This window comes from Ovis aries, chromosome 22 (genome assembly GCF_016772045.2).
Source record: "Ovis aries strain OAR_USU_Benz2616 breed Rambouillet chromosome 22, ARS-UI_Ramb_v3.0, whole genome shotgun sequence".
NCBI classification, from domain to species: domain Eukaryota; kingdom Metazoa; phylum Chordata; class Mammalia; order Artiodactyla; family Bovidae; genus Ovis; species Ovis aries.
Window position 1 is genome coordinate 43,861,783 of NC_056075.1, and position 17,053 is coordinate 43,878,835.

At 41.0% G+C, this 17,053-nt stretch overlaps 1 protein-coding gene and 1 long non-coding RNA gene across 8 annotated transcripts in view; both read right to left on the reverse strand.

The window, feature by feature from the left end:
* Window positions 1-13,310, reverse strand: part of EEF1AKMT2 (EEF1A lysine methyltransferase 2) — a 40,263-nt gene extending 26,953 nt beyond the window's left edge. For 4 of the 7 annotated variants that reach the window (XR_003586554.2, XR_001023818.5, XR_001023819.5 and 1 more), the window contains exons 1-4: window positions 13,164-13,310; window positions 11,593-11,658; window positions 10,965-11,083; window positions 10,553-10,638 (exon numbers count right to left, since the gene is read on the reverse strand). Coding sequence is in view for 2 of the 7 variants with exons in the window: in XM_012103107.5 (XP_011958497.2) it covers window positions 10,553-10,638; window positions 10,965-11,083; window positions 11,593-11,658; window positions 13,164-13,273 (381 nt within the window). In the remaining 5 variants the exon portion in view is untranslated. The remainder of the gene's footprint in view (window positions 1-10,552; window positions 10,639-10,964; window positions 11,084-11,592; window positions 11,659-13,163) is intronic. The other 3 variants (XR_003586555.2, XR_009598059.1, XM_015103491.4) reach the window with 1 other exon arrangement.
* A 1,920-nt stretch (window positions 13,311-15,230) lies between these two features.
* On the reverse strand, window positions 15,231-17,007 carry LOC121817660 (uncharacterized). The gene is made up of 2 exons (XR_006057713.2): window positions 16,845-17,007; window positions 15,231-15,556 (listed from the first exon to the last, which is right to left on the reverse strand). It is a non-coding gene; the product is annotated as an uncharacterized LOC121817660 (long non-coding RNA).
* Between the last annotated feature and the right edge of the window lie 46 nt (window positions 17,008-17,053).

Genomic DNA, 17,053 nt, shown 5'->3' on the forward strand with positions numbered 1-17,053 from the left:
AATTAACAATAGGAAAGAAAATAAAAGATATGATATGGCACAGAGTGTTAAGATCTAAATATATATAATAGTCTTAGAAAAGGAGGAAATGAAAATAGGGCAGAAGAGAAAATGACATATGACTGAGAATTTCCTAATTCTGACAACGTATCTGAAGCCACAGATTCAAGAAGCACTATAAACTCAAGGCATGATAAAAACAAAGATAATACAGAATCATATATATCTGACACAATATATAATTTATATTATATACAAATAGTATAATATATCTCATGAAAGAAAACAGAAAAATCTCAAAATCCTGTAGGGAGTGGGGTGGGAGATACAGTACGACAGATCACCTTCTGAAGACTAACAGTAAGACCGATAGCTGACAAAAGCCAAACAAGGAAAGCCAGGAAACAGTGAAAGGAAACGCCAACCCAAAATAACACACCCAGCAAAAACCGCGTGTGTTACACACACACGTATACATCTCCATCAGACAGGCAGGCAATCACTGAAAAGAGCACCAAATGTGAGCAATGACTGTTAACATCACAAAAATACAGGAAACCAAACATTACAGAACCACCTATTAAATTTACTTGTTTAAAAACTGAATTTGATAAAAATCTGTGGATCAGGGGTAAACAAACCTTTTCTTTAAAGGAACAGAGCATAAATACTTGAGGCTTGGCCACTCACACAGTCCCTGTCACACCTACTCAACTCTACTACTGTAGCACATAAACAACTATAGATAATATGTAAATAAATGAATATAGCTGTATTCCAAGAAATCCTTATAAAAACAGGGAATCCTAGATTTGACTCAAACTATATAGTTTGCTGACCCTTATTCTGGATCTAACTCCCAACCTACAGAAAACACAGGGGACAGAAAATATGTTTAAATGGTACTATAAAGATGCAATTAGAAAGTCCACACCATGGAAAATCATTGGGATTAATAAACTACCTTCTACAATAAATAAATCACCAAGTTAAATAAACAAACAATACACAGAGAATTTAAAAGAGCCTTAAAGACTATCAACCAACTGCAAAATGTGGACTCAACAGCAGAATGGAAATAACAGAAGAAAAGTCAATGAACTTGAAGACACATCAATGCTAGTTATCAAATCTCATCCACAGACAGAAAACTAATTGGAAAAAAATGAACAGTGCTTCAGGGACCTGTGGGACAATAAATACAAAGCGGCCTAACTGATAGTTACAGACTCTCAAAAGGAAAGAATGTTATTGAGGGGAAAAAAATTTTGAACACATAGAGCCTGAAAATATCCCAAATTTAACAAAAGACATAAGTTCTTAGATTCAAAAAGCTCAGTGAACTCCAAATAGGATAAGCAGAAAGAAATCTAAGCCATGGTACATCATAATTAAACTGCTAAAAACTATAAGAGAATGGAAAAAACCTTGAAAGCATTCAGAAAAATGATGCATTACTTACAACAACATAACAATTCAGACAACTGCAGATTCTTCATAAAAAACCGTGGAGGTTCGGGGACCTCCCTGGTAGTCCAGTGGCTAACACTACATGCTCCCAATGCAGGAGGCCTGGGTTCCATCTCCCTGGTCAGGAAACTAGATCCCACACACAGCAACGAAAGATCCTGCACGCCACAAGGAAGATCAAAGATCCTGTGGGCCACAACGAAGACCCAGTACAGCCAAATAAATTTAATAATAGTCAAAAAAAAAAAAAAAAAACAAGCTACGGAGGTCAGAAAAAAGTGACACAACATTTTTTAAGTGCGGAAAGAACAATTAATTCAGAATTCTATATTAAGCAAAAACATCCCTCAAGAATGAAGGTGAAATGATATTCTCAGATGAAGGAACACTAAGAAAACTTCTAGCCAGCAAAGCTACTCTAAAAATCATCCCTGAAGAAAGTTCTTTAGACAGAAAGTAAACAATATTAATTCCAGAACAAACAGACACACTCAGAAGATCAGGAATGAAGAAAAAACTGCAAAAGTATCTTTACTTACTTAACAACTACTATTAACTATTATTCTCCTTTGAAAGGAGAATACAAAGGATAATTACAAGATTATCCAACAGGATTTTCAACATATATAACGATAATATTTAAGAAAACTACAACATAAAGGAGGGAAGATTAAAAAACTCAAATGTTGTAAGGTTTTCTACATTCCACTTGAAATGGTAAAGCATTGATTCTAAGAAGATTGTATAAATAATGTATATTATAATCTGTACTAAAAAAGCTCCAAACACATTAAATATTGTTTAGTCACTAAGTCGTGTCTAACTCTTTCACAATCCCATGGACTGTAGCCTGCCAGGCTTCTCTGTCCATGGGACTTCCCAGGCAAGAATACTGGCATGGGTTGCCATTTCTTTCCCCAGGGGATCTTCCCGACCCACAGCAACCACTAAAAAAGCCAGAGATATAGTCAAATCCTTAGAGCAACCACTAAAGAAACTATACAAAGACATTTATATAGATATATCTAATTAAAATGGAATACTAAAAAATGGTCAAATTAACCAAAATAAGCAGGAAAGCAGAAAGGAAGAATGAAAAACAGAGGTAACACAGAAAAAAATAATAAAAATGGCAGACCTAAATCTAAATGTAAATGTTCCAAATACACCAGTCAAAGGACAGAAATTCAGAAAAGATTTTTAAAAAAATGACCCAACTATATGCTGGCTACAAGAAACTCACTTCAAATATAATGACACAGGCTGGTTAAGACGAAAGAATAGGAAAAGATATATCACGCAAAAACTAATATAAAAATGTTGAACTTCACACCCACAAGCATGGCTATAATCAAAAGGACACATACTAAAAAGTTCTGGTGAGAATATGGAAAAAATAGAACTCACATACAGTGCTTGTGGAAATGTATAAAGATATAGCCACTGTGGAAACAGTCAAGCAATTTCTCAAAAGGTTAAATATAGAGTAACCATATGGACCTGGTTATATACCCAGGAGAAATAAAAACGTTATGTCCACACAAAAACATAAACAAATTTTCACAGCAGCATTTTTCATAATAGCCAAAAAAAACAGAAGCAACTTAAGTGTCCATGAATTGGCAAGTAGATAAATAAAATGTGGTAAATTCATACAACAGACTATTAATTGGGCAAGAAGAGGAATATAGTATTGATACATGCTACCATATGGATGAACTTTGAGAATAGTATGTTAAATGAAAGAAGCCAGACACAAAAGACCACAGACTGATGGCTCCATTTACACGAAATGTCCAGAACAGACAAATCCACAGGGACAAAATGTAGATCAGTGGTTGCCAAGGACTAAAAGGAGTGGGCAATAAGGAGTGAATGATAATGAATACAGGGCTTCTCCTTGGGGTGATGAAAATCTTCAGGAATTAAAACAGTGGTGATGGTTGCACAAATTTGTGAATATATTGAAAACCACTTTAAAGGGGTAGATTTTATGGTATGCAGATTATATCTCAATTTTTTTTAAGCTGAAAAAAGCTTTATTATTAGCATTAAAACTAAAATTCAAAGTAAAAACTACCAATGTTAAAGAGGAACATTATATAGTAATAAACAGGTCAATTAATCAAAACACACGTACAATCCTAAGTGTGTATGCTATGAACAGAGTTTGAAAACACATGTAGCAAAAAATGACAGAAATAAAAATTAACACAGACAAATTTACCAGTTTGGTCAGACAGACACTTCAACATTACTATATCTATAATTAATAGAAATAATAGAAAATCAGTAAAGGTATAGAATTGAATACCACCACCATCAAACACCATAAATCTAGTCAACACACTATATCAGGTAACAGCAGAACATACATTTTTTTTTCAAGTGCATATGAAACATATACCAAGATGGATTATATCCTGGATAATAAAACACATTTAAAAGAACTTAAATCATACAAAGTATGTTCACTGACATAATCTAATAAATAGGAAAAGGAGTACGTCAAGGCTGTATATTGTCACCCTGCTTATTTAACTTCTACGCAGAGTACATCATGAGAAACGCTGGACTGGAAGAAACACAAGCTAGAATCAAGACTGCTGGGAGAAATATCAATAGCCTCAGATATGCAGATGACACCACCCTTATGGCAGAAAGTGAAGAAGAACTAAAGAGCCTCTTGATGAAAGTGAAAGAGGAGAGCGAAAAAGTTGGCTTAAAGCTCAACATTCAGAAAACGAAGATCATGGCATCTGGTCACATCAGTTCATGGGAAATAGATGGGGAAACAGTGGGAACAGTGTCAGACTTTATTTTGGGGGGCTCCAAAATCACTGCTGATGGTGACTGCAGCCATGAAATTAAAAGACTCTTACTCCTTGGAAGCAAAGTTATGACCAACCCGCTGTTGCTGCTGCTAAGTCACTTCGGTCGTGTCTGATTCTGTGCGACCCCATAGACGGCAGCCCACCAGACTCCCCCATCCCTGGGATTCTCCAGGCAAGAACACTGGAGTGGGTTGCCATTTCCTTCTCCAATGCATGAAAGTGAAAAGTGAAAGTGAAGTTGCTCAGTCGTGCCCGACCCTCAGCAACCCCATGGACTGCAGCCCACCAGGCTCCTCCATCCATGGGATTTTCCAGGCAAGAGTACTGGAGTGGGGTGCCATTGCCTTATCCGATGACCAACCTAGATAACATATTAAAAAGCAGAGCTATTACTTTGCCAGCAAAGGTCCATCTAGTCAAGGCTATGGTTTTTCCAGTAGTCATGTATGGATGTGAGAGTTGGACTGTGAAGAAAGCTGAGCGCCAAAGAATTGATGCTTTTGAACTGTGGTGTTGGAGAAGACTCTTGAGAGTCCCTTGGACTGCAAGGAGGTCCAACCAGCCCATCCTAAAGGAGATCAGTCCTGGGTGTTCATTGGAAGGAATGATGCTAAAGCTGAAACTCCAGCACTTTGGCCACCTCATGTGAACAGCGGACTCATTGGAAAAGACTCTGATGCTGGGAGGGATTGGGGACAGGAGGAGAAGGGAACAACAGAGGATGAGATGGCTGGATGGCATCACCGACTCGATGGACATGAGTTTGAGTGAACTCCGGGAGTTGGTGATGGACAGGGAGGCCTGGCGTGCTGCGATTCATGAGGTCGCAAAGAGTCGGACACGACTGAGCAACTTAACTGACTGAACAAAAAGAAAAATCCCCAACAACTGGAAATTAAAGAACAAAGTTCTAAATAACCCATGGATCAAAGAGGAAATTAGAGAATTCCCTGGTGGTCCAGTGGTTAGGGACTCTGTGCTTTTATTGCCAGGGGCTTGGGTTCAATCCCTGGTCAAGGAACAAAAATCCCACAAGACACATGGCACAGCCAGAAAAAGAAAAGAAAAGAAAAATAAAGCATATCAAAGTCTGTAGGGTGCAGGAGCGCCTATAGGAAAACTTTTAGCATTTATATCATTAAATGTTTATATCAGAAAAGGAAAATCTAATATCAAAAATGTAAAGCTTCTACTTTAAGAAGCTAGAAAAAAGCAAGAATAAATTGAAAGCAAAAAGAATGAAAGAATAATAAAATTAATAGCAAAACTCATTGAAACTGAAAACATAAAAACAAGGTCAATGAAAAAAAGCCAAGTTTTATAAAAGACAGGAAAAAATGAATTTCTAGCACCATCATCACAGAAAAAAGAGAAGACAGAGTAACTGATATTAGGAATGAACAAAGCCCTATCAATATATATCCCACAGATATTAAAAGGATAATGAGAATACAATGCAGAACTCTATACACACAAATTCAAAATGGACTAATTCCTCAAAAACTGCAAACCATGCAAACTCTCTCAAATGAAATAAAATAACCTAAATAGGACTGTGACTATTAAATTTAATCCATACTTTAAACCTTTAGTAAAGCAATCTCCAGGTTAAATGGTTTAACTGTGAATTCTACCAAACACTCAAGAAGAGACACAAGTGCTTCACAGTATCTTCAGTTCAGTTCAGTTCAGTCGCTCAGTCGTGTCCGACTCTTTGTGACCCCATGAATCACAGCACGCCAGGCCTCCCTGTCCATCACCAACTCCCAGAGTTCACTCAGACTCGCATCCATCGAGTCAGTGATGCCATCCAGCCATCTCATCCTCAGTTGTCCCCTTCTTCTCCTGCCCCCAATCCCTCCCAACATCAAAGTCTTTTCCCAAGAGTCAACTCTTTGCAGGAGGTAACAATTCAAAAAGAAGACAATGCGTTCTGTTCTTTTCATAAGGCCAGGGATACCCTGAAGCAAAAACCAGATAAGGGCACTTCAGGACGGAGGGAAACTACAGACAAATATCCCTCAAGAATGCAGACGCAAAAGTTCTCAACACAATGTTAACAAACTGAGTCTAGCAACACAGAAACAGAATTATATATTATGACCAAATGAAGCATACTGCACAAGTTCAGCACTGGTTCAATATATGAAAGTCAATACAATCCACTGTATTAATAGTCTAAAGAAAAAATAAACCTCGTGATTATATTCATTGATGCAGAAAAATTATTTCATTCTACTTTTTTTTACAAAATTCAACAGTCATCCTAGAAACACAAAGGAACTTCTTCAATATGATAAAGAGTATGTATCTAATAAGACCCTGCAGCTAACATACATACTTAATGGTGGAAAACAGAAGACATTCCACCTAGGATGGGAACAAGGCAGAAATGCACCATCACCAGTCTTAGGCTATATGTGTACTGGAAGACCTATGTAGTGTCAGCAGGCAGGAAAAAAAGAAGGCATACACATTGCAAAGAATGAAATAAACTTACCCTATTCAAAATTAACATGACTGTCTATATAGAAAATCTCAGAAAATCCACCAAAAAACTTCTAGAACCAATAAAATGCAAGATTAAAGGACACAAGGGAAACAAACAAAAATCAATCATATTTCTAGCAATAAACAACTGGAAACTGAATTTCAAAAACCAATACCATTTTAAATACTCCACACACACACAAACACACACAAATACACAGGTATAAGTCTAAAAAATATGTACAGATCTGTATGCTGAAAACTAAACAATGCTGATTAAAGAAATCAAGGAAGATCTAATAAATGAAAAGACATACCATGTTCATGAATTGGAAGACTCAAGATAATAAGGGTGTCGTGTGTGTTAGTTGGTCAGTTGTGTCCAACTCTTTGCAACCCCATGGACTGTAGCCCACCAGGCTACCCTGTGCATGGAATTCTCCAGGCAAGAATACTGGAGTGGGTTGCCATTTCCTTCTCCAAGATGTCGAGTCTCCTCAAATAATAGATTCAGCTCAATTTAAACCAAATTTTCAGCATGGATTCTTTTGTAGATGTTTACAAATTAATTCTTAAATTCATTTGGAAATGTAAAGGAACAAGAACAGACAAAACAACATTTGAAAAAGAATACAGTTGAAAGAATCACACTATCCAACTTTAAGATTCACTGAAAAGCTACATTAGTCAAGATAGCATCCACAGTATGTCACCATGAATTCTTTCAAACATCTAAGAAACAAAGCCAATCTTACAAAAGTCGTCTGAAAAAAATAAAGACAATTCTCATCTCATTTTTTTAGAGGAGCATAACCTTGATTAAAAAAAAACCTTACATTAAAATTCCAAATAAGAAAAATTACTGGTTAATCTCTCTTATAAAGCTATATACAATCTTCCTGCAGTGCAAGAGATCTGGGTTCAATCCCTAGCTCGGGAAGATCTGCTGGAGAAGGAAATGGCAAACCACTCCGGTATCCTTGCCTGGAAAATCCTATGTACAGAGGAGCCTGGTGGGCTGCAGTCCATGGGGTTGCAAAGAGTCGGACATGACTGAGTGACGAACAGGACACTATATAATTCCTAAGTAAAATACTACCAAATCAAATCCAACATTATATGAAAGGATAATACACCATGACCAAACATGGTTTACTTCAGGAATGGAAGTTTGTTTTAAAATCAATCAACCACTAAAATTATCTCAATAAAATTGTCAATTTAAAAAAAACTGAGGAGCCTCCACCAAAATCAATCAATTCAATTCAGACAAAATCAAGAAGAAAAATCATCTGATCACATCAATGAATATCAAAGACAAAAGATCAAGTACACTCTCCATTAAGATTAAAAACTCTCAACAATCTAGAATATAAAGGAACATCATCAAGTTCAATGAATATCTAGAAAGGCCTAGTGCTAATATCATATTTAACAGTGGAATATTAGAAGCTTTCCTCTTACAACAGGCAGTGTTAGAGGGCCATCTGCCTTCATAATTTCTATTCAACACTGACCTGAAGAGTACACAGCATTTTAATAAATAAAATATTAAGAATGGAACAGAAGAAATACCACTATTATTTACACATGACATTACAGTCTTTATAGAAAATCCACAAGAATCTATAGGACCTACTGTATCCCTATGGGAACTCTACTCAATATGTAACAGGCTAAATGCGAAAAGAATTTGAAAAAGAATACATACATGTATATGTATAACTGAATCACTTTGCTGTACACCTGAAACTTTACTCCAATATAAAATAAAAAGTTTAAATTTTTTTAATTTTAAAAAAGAATCAATAAACTATTAGAATGAATAGTTTGTGAATCACTGGATACAAGATCAATATAAAAATCTCTTGTACTTATACATAATAGCAATAAACTATTAGAAAATGAAATTTTAAAAGCATAACAATAGCAATTACAACAACAAAAAAACTAGGAGTCAGTCAAAGAAAAATATATAAGATCTCTACAGAAAAAACAACAAAGTACTACTGAGAGAAAATTAAGAACTAAATAAATGGACGAATTCATCATGTCCACGGATTCAGAGACTCAACATTATAAAGATGTAAATCCTTCTCAAACTGATCTATTATATATCAGTTGGGTTTATTCTCGAAACGCATTTAACATGAACAGAATACAGGAAAAAATTCACATGATTATCTCAATAGATACAGGAAAAACATTTAATCAATAACAACACACACACATACTTAGCAAAGGAGAAATAGGAGGAAACTTTGGTCTGATAACAGAGTTATCTACAAAACTAGCTTATAAGATACATCATACCTAACAGTGAAACACCAAATGTTTTCTCTGAAAAGGGCAAAAAAAGACAAGGGTGTCTTCTGTCACCACTAATTTTTAACATTCTCCCAAAGATCCCAACAGTGTAACAAGGTGGGTGGGGGGGGGGTGCAAATTACAAAGGATTGGAAAGGAAAGATTAAAACTACCATTATTTACAGTTTGCATAATTCTATGTGTGTATGTGTTAGTCTTTCAGTCTGTAAAAGAACCCATAGTTAAACTATCAGTCTCAAAGGATAAATCATTAGCCTCTACATGTAAGCTACTAAAATCCAAAAGAATCTACAGGTAAACAATAGAATGAATAAGTAACACTGTGATATAATCGTACAAAGAATCACATACAGCAGCAAAAATGAATCAACTGCTACGAGCAACAAGCTGAGTGACTCTCACAGAATGCTGAGCAAAAGACCCTGGAAAGAACACACTGGAGGCTTGCATTTATATATCCAAAACAGGCAAATTAATCTATGATGTTAAAACCCCTGTGATAACCTTTAGAGAGGAAGGAGGAATAACTCTGAGAGGATCAGTAGGGAATTCAGGGGGGGTTTCTAGGGTCTGTAATATCCTACATCTTGATTAGAGTGATAGGTCTGTTCACTGTGATAATGCACTGAGTCATACTCGTTTGGTTTGCACACTTTAACGTACATATGTGACACCCAAACATTTCAAAAAACATTACTACAATTTTTTTTCTAATCATTTCATGGCTTCAAACATCTGAATGGCTCCCTATAGCCTAAAAGCAAAATCTAAGCTCTTATGCATGGCATATGATATGGCTCCTACTTTTAATCTAATCCTCTGTTCTGTCTATCCCACAACACACTTTATTATCTAATTTACCAAATTTAGAGGGCCAGAACATGTTATGCTGTTTCAAACCTTCATACCTTTAAATACTGTTTCCACTTCTTAAAATTCTCGCCCTCTTTATACTCTACTCACACTCAACACAATTTCCACCAATCTCGGATATTAGCTCCTCTAAGACCCTTTCTCTTCCCTCTTCCCCAAATCACTCCCTTGAATCACTCCCTTCCCTACACTCAGCATATATATTATTGTACAGATCAAGCTATAGCATCAGTTATTTATGTCTATGTCAGTCTATACTGTACTGTGAATAACTCAAGCACCAAGGTCTAAATTTTCATATTTCCAGTGCCCAGCACAAGGCTTGGCAGGTAGCAGTCACTTAATACATCTGACTGTTATGTATATATCCTTACAAACTAAAACAGTAAAACTATCAAAGATGAAGCCTGTCTTACACTTCGTCCATAGCACTTGGCACTACAGGCATATAACAGTGACAGTTTAGCTAGGAGCAGACCCTGCACCAAAACTTAGTTCCATGGACAAAATGCTCTTTGCAAACCATATGCAAAACACCCTTCAAACCATGTGCTCACCTGAGAAGAGGGATATGTTCTACTGGAAGTGCAAAAAATCATCTTCCTTTTATATTGCAATACATACAGATTTCCAGAGTTTTGAGCTAGAAGAAACCCATAGAGATCACCTAGGTAAAATCTTTAAGAAAGAACTAAAGCTGAGAAAAGAAAAAAGAGCTTGTTCAAGGTCAAGACTATAGCAAGAAGGATCAAGACTAGAACTCAGATCCCCTGTTTTTCTCATTTAGTGCTTTCTCACAACCCATACAGTCTCCTTTCATGCTATGTGACTCTCAAACTAAGTGGCATGACAGCTTTACTACTTTAGACTGCTGGATTAGACTGTTAGATTAGAGCATCCCTAACTGCAAGGTTTTTTTTCCTAATTTCATTTTTAAATTTGGCTCTAACACATGAATATTAATAGTACCAACAAGTTCAACCAGGAAAACACCATTTCCGGTTCCAATATCAAGCACTGAAGCATCCAATGGAATCTTGTGTTTCTGCATCCACCTTATTAGTCGAGTCATACTCTCTTCTCCAAACCTATTAGAAACAGAGAATCAGCCAGTCAAACTACCAAGGGCTAGAGAACAAAGGTTACAGCTATACCCCACCTACACAGCTTATTCAATACGCTCAATTAAGGGTTTTTTTGAAAGTAAGAAATACTATCTGTAAACTTAGTCTTCATCTCTATTATTAAGGAGGAAACACCCCCAAGAATAGAACAGAATGGATAAGGTTGATATGTTACTTATCAACATTTCTCTACATCAGCATTAACATTTGTACATGTTGCTGGCTCAAAACTGCATTGCTTATTGAAAACAGACAATTACAGAATCAGGGTTATTTCCTAAGACTGTCATCAAATTTATACCTAGGCCATTAAAAAAGAAAAGAGTGTGATTCTTTAAATCTACCCATTTAAGCCAGACTCAGTCCAAGGTTCCCAAGATTTTTACTTTCTCTGGGATAAGCACTTAAAAGATACACACACACACACCTACATAACCTTCTGGATCATAATCCCACTGTTTTCTCTAACTCACCAGATTTCTCCTGTATCTCCGTATTCTTGGAAAGTTTGCAGTTCTCTCTTATAGACAGCATCCCAACTATATAAATAATCAAATGCAAACCAAATTATTGAATTAAACTGTATTATGAATTCAATGTATATTTCTCATACATTACCGGGATAGTTATGACAGAAATTTAAAACATTATTAGTGTTGATAAGTACACATAGCTCAATCTCTTAATATCCTCTTGTTAAAAGAATGAGAGTAAATGTATACATGCAAAGCACTCACAACAATGCCTAACAATAAAAATGGTGTATGTTTTAGCTTAAAAAATACAAAGGAGTATCCATCCAAGGATCCCTAAGTTCCAAACACAAGTCCAAAACTGTACAGGCAGTGTCATTACAGTACATTTCAGTCTCAAATGTAGAGATGGGAGTATTTTCTACCAGTGAGGTGATTACTCACAATGGAATTCATTGAAGATAAGCTCCGCTTAAAAGTTAGCTTCAAGTTTAAAACTTACTCTTAGTCCTTTTAAGGACGCCTCCCCCATCGTTGGCCGCCTCTTCCTACCTCCTGTCTCTAGAATCCCTGGTCTACCTCCCAGTTACCTCTCATCCTTACCTTTCCCCACAGTCACTCATTCATTCATCTACTAACCCACTAAATGGTTCCTGAGCGTCTGCTTAGGTCAGATCGCTTTCTCCTACCCCAAGATGCCCAGTGTCTCCTCGCTCCCTCCTTAGACCATCCCCGACTCCCACCCCTCCTAGTTTCCAAGTCCCTGCCCTCTTCCACTGAACCTTCTCAGGTCCCTAAGCCAGGCAATTGTCGCCCGGCCTCCTGCCCTTGCCCACCAGCCCTACTTGTCAGACCCACGCTCTTTCCCTTTTCTCAGTTCAGTTCAGTCGCTCAGTCGTGTCCGACTCTTTGCAACCCCATGAACCTCAGCAGGCCAGGCCTCCCTGTCCATCACCAATTCCCGGGGGTGGCTCAAACTCATGTCCATCCAGTCGGTGATGCCATCCAACCATCTCATCCTCTGTCGTCCCCTTCTCCTCCCGCCTTCAATCTTTCCCAGCATCAGGGTCTTTTCCAGTGAGTCAGTTATTCTCATCAGGTGGCCAAAGTAATGGAGTTTCAGCTTCAGCATCAGCCTTTCCAATGAACACCCAGGACTGATCTCCTTCAGGATGTACTGGTTGGATCTCCTTGCAGTCCAATGGGCTCTCAACAGTCTTCTCCACCACCACCCTCTCCTCAAGCCTACCCCCAAAAGCTTAAGACTCCCTAAAACCGCCCACCCAGGACCTCTAAGGCCCGCCCCGCACCCCACGGGCCCCTTAGACGTCAAAGTCTTTGAAAGGCCTGTTCAACATGCGGCCCTCCGGAGTCCGTCCCTAAGGTCCCCCTGACTCTCTTCCAACGTGGCCCTTGCGGCTTCCACCGATCCCGCCCTCCTCAGGCTCTCCCCATCTTCCGGGACCCCCACCACCACCATCACCACGTCAGGGTTCCATGCCTCCGTCCCGCCTCCCGGAGCCCGGGCCAGACAGCCACGCTCACCCTCCCCTGCCCCGCGCCACACTCACTGCTCTCGGGTTCCCAGCGCAGACGGGACAAACCCATCCCCTTCGGGGCCGCACCCTGGGGACCGCGCCGCGCCTCCGGCGCCGCCGCCGTCGTCCGCGCCCTCGTTCATCGCGCTCGGCGCCCCGGACGGCCGTTGGGGCCGCCATAGAGACGCGGAGCGGGCAGAGCGGACGAGCGGGCTGGCGCCTCTAGGAGGCGGGAGGCCACCCTCTCTACTGCTCCGGGCCCCCGCGGGGTCGGCTGTCTTGCTCTCCTCCCGGCGCCGCCTCGGACCCTAACCCAAGACTGCACGGGGGCTAGGCCTCGCCTCTGTCCCCCCTCTCTCCAGCCAGCGTCAGACGCACCCACTGCTTCGGGGTGCCCAGCGTTTGCGCACCTTAGGTATAGGGACGGCTGTTTGTGAGAGACTATTCAAGCCATTGCATTTTGGAAAAAGTCCGGCGGTGGGGAAGCCACACCAGATAACTAAGCTGACACCATTCAGCGACCCACGTGTACAGATCACCTCATCTCTCCACGTCGTGGGCAGATCTGAGAAATGGGTGGGACGGACCATCGCAGTATTTGGCTTTCCTGCCCAAGGCTAATTCCATTTGTGGCTGGCACCCTGCCTTGAAAATTAGCATTCTGGCCTCTTCTGACTGGTGGAGGAAGGACTATGCCAGGTGAAATGAATGCCCTAGGGTCCCCCACCCCCACCCCTTCCCGCCCGCCCAAGTAGGCCAACCACGGGTATCAGGAGAGCTAAGTGAGAAGAAAGCTCTAAGTGAAGTTCAGGATGCCGCGCAGCCGCTAACCAGGCACCTGGCCCTTTCCAAGACCCCTAACCTCTGTGTGCTTCCGCTTCCGCAGGAGCACCTCACTGGGGAGAGACTGCTCCCAACCAGTGAATCTGAGATTCAGCCACCTCCTGGTGGGACCGACGCTGGGATTTTGCAGCATAATGCCAGAGATCCTGTGGGTCAAAGGTCTGGAGGCACACCTGTAGTAGCCATGAAATACTGCTGGTCCTATATCCTTGGCAAGAATCCCAAAGGCGCCTAGCAAGGCTGCCTTCCAAGGAAAACGCCTGTTTCCTAGGCCACGTTTCTGTTGACCTGGCAGACAGAAGCCCGTTAACAAGTCCCTGGAGGTGAGCGGCATCAATAGTTGCCTTTCCAGCTCACAGAAATCCCAGTTAGGACCACATGTGCATGTCCTGTGACGCAAGACGTTCCAAGATCTTCAGGCAAGTGCTGGTGGTAGAATACGGTAAAAAAAAAACAGATGGGATCTATGTGTATAGTGATTAAAGAACTCAAGAAAGTGCATAAGTAACCTTATTACAGAGTAATAAAACTACCAGATGCCACAGTCAATTAGGGCTGCCCTGAGTGAATGGTTGTTTTGATCTTTTCTAGACTTGATGCTCAGTGCTGGAGAGAGTGAGCTTGAATGTGATTGAGTGGGTCTTAAAAGGTTTTAGGTTCTAATTAAGAAGCGCCCATGAAAGATAAGGCTCTCTTCAATCTGATGTCTTGCCAACACTTAAGATTGCTCTGTGTGATGGATGCTATAAACAGTTGTTGGTATGGAGCCCTGGAAAAAAACATGATTTATTCAGAGTTCCTTCTCTGGCTCCAGGATTACTCTGCGTGTTTAGTCCTGAGTGGGGCACCACCTCTGATCTCCCAGGACAACGTTCTTGGTGGGGGGATGGAGAAGCTGGATCAGAGCAGAGCTGCCCATCACCAGGGAGAAACTGGAATGTGCCAAGGAACACAGTCCCTCCTGCCAGGTGCTAGTTACACAAGACAGGAGGGAGGCCCTGAGTATACTTTGGGTTGCCTACGTCCCTCTGACTCTGCCAGTCCTTGCAGCTGGAACCCTGCTTACCTACAGCTTCTCTGAAACTGTGCTTTCAGGAGTTCTCAAATGCTCCCCAACTGGCAAAACAACTGCCAGATTCTAGGTGATCTTGGTTTGGGTCAGAAGGGATGGATTCTCTGAGAGGGTAGCACTGAGTGAAAAGCTAAAAGAGTTTGCCACAGGCTGTGTCTCCAAGGAAGCAGACTGTAAGACAGAGATGAACATGGAAGAAATTTATTAGGAACTGCTCTCAAGATCACCACCTATTGGGGAAGAGAGAGAATCAGGCAGGGTTGGACAGAGGAAGTAGCCAGGCTGGGGTACCATCACAACGGAGCCTCAGCTAACACCCTCTCCCCTGACAGGACACTGTGAAGCTGGGATGATCCTTTGGAATTTTCAGGTTGGATTGAAGGATGTGGGCCTTTATTCATCTGTGGATACACTGACCAGATCTCGAATGCTTTTTTGCCCAGAAAAAGAGGATTGACCTTGGACGATGAGAATTCCAAGAAGGATAAATCCAAGAAAGGGCTGTCAGCACCTGGAAGAATAATTCAATCAGTCTTACAAGGGGATGTGTGGGTCACACATCACCACATCTAGAGCAGAGAGTATGGAGTAAACTTGCAGCTTTCTGGGAGAAGAGCATTCCAGGTGAACAGAACAGTGAGGGCCAAGCCCCCGAGGCAGAATGAGACAGGGTTATCCAGGAAGCAGAAATAAGTCTAGTGTAGCTGTAGCAGAGTGAACAAAGGGGACAGCGGCAAGAAATGAAGGAGCCAGATCATCGTAAGGTTTGGGATTTAACCAAGAAGCAACAAGATTTAAGTTTTGGTGTGACAGTCTTGGCTGATACACTGAAAACAGACTTGGCCAGGAAAGGGTTAAAGGCAGAAGTGGGAGCACGCTGCCTTTTTCATCCTCATACAGTGGACATTCGGGTGGGATAATTGTTGTGAGGGTCTGTCCTATGCGTTGTAGGATATTGAGTGGCCTCCTTGACCTCTCACCACTAAATGCAGGTGGCACCCCCGGCTCCCTCCCCCCCACCGCCCCCATCTGTTGTAAAATCCAAAACTGTCTCATTTTTGCCTGCTATCCCATGGAGCAAAACTGCCTCCAGTTCAGACCCTTTGAGTCAGAGGCTGTTACAGTGATCTGGGATAGCTTGGACCACTGTGATGGGTATGCTGGTGGCAAGTTGTAGGATTCTCGATATGTTTTTGAAAACTGTGCTGACTGATCAAAGGGGAGCATCAAGAATGTTCCAAGGTTGTTGGCCTGTGCAACTGTCAGAAAACAGTTCAGTTTGCTGAGTTTGGAAGAAGAGTGCTGGGAGGAGCTCTGTGAGAGATTACAATCTCGGTTTTGAACCCGCAAGACTGAACAAATTGAAGAAGAATGATTAGAAAGTTTAGTTCCTTCCCTGAGGTTAGTTGTAGTTCATTTTCACTGTTATTTATTATTTATGCTGATTTTATCTTCTTCCCATGGATTTTTCATTACATTTGTCTTCTTTCGTACCCAGAACCCAATTGCTTCTTAACACCTCCACTGCCACCAGCATCTCACTTCTAACCACCCCCAAACCACTGGCACCCAGCGTCTGGACTACTGTGACGGCGCCCTTCCCGAGCCACTATGTCCTGGACATTGCAGCCAGAGGGGTGGAAACTGAAGTCACATCATGTTACTTCTGCATCAAACTCAAACCGAACAAGTGCCTAAATCAACTCCCTCCTTTATCCTTGAGCAGGGCAAATGCTGGCTTTTAATGCTAAAAACTTTCGCGTGCAAAGAGAAAAATCTGTTTGGGGAACGACCAAGACCTGTAACAGAAGGCGCCGTGTCTGGGATGCGCAGAGCGCGAGACTGCACGCGGAGGATGCAATGCTGGAATCGGTGATGAAGCCGGCAAACCTTGCACCTCTCGCCCCTTGCTCCCGGGGCTCTCGGGCGCCTTGGCCTCACCTGTCGAAGACTTCATTTCCCAGCATGCCAAAGGGCTGGCCGGCCGGAAGGCTCCGTGCCCGCCGCG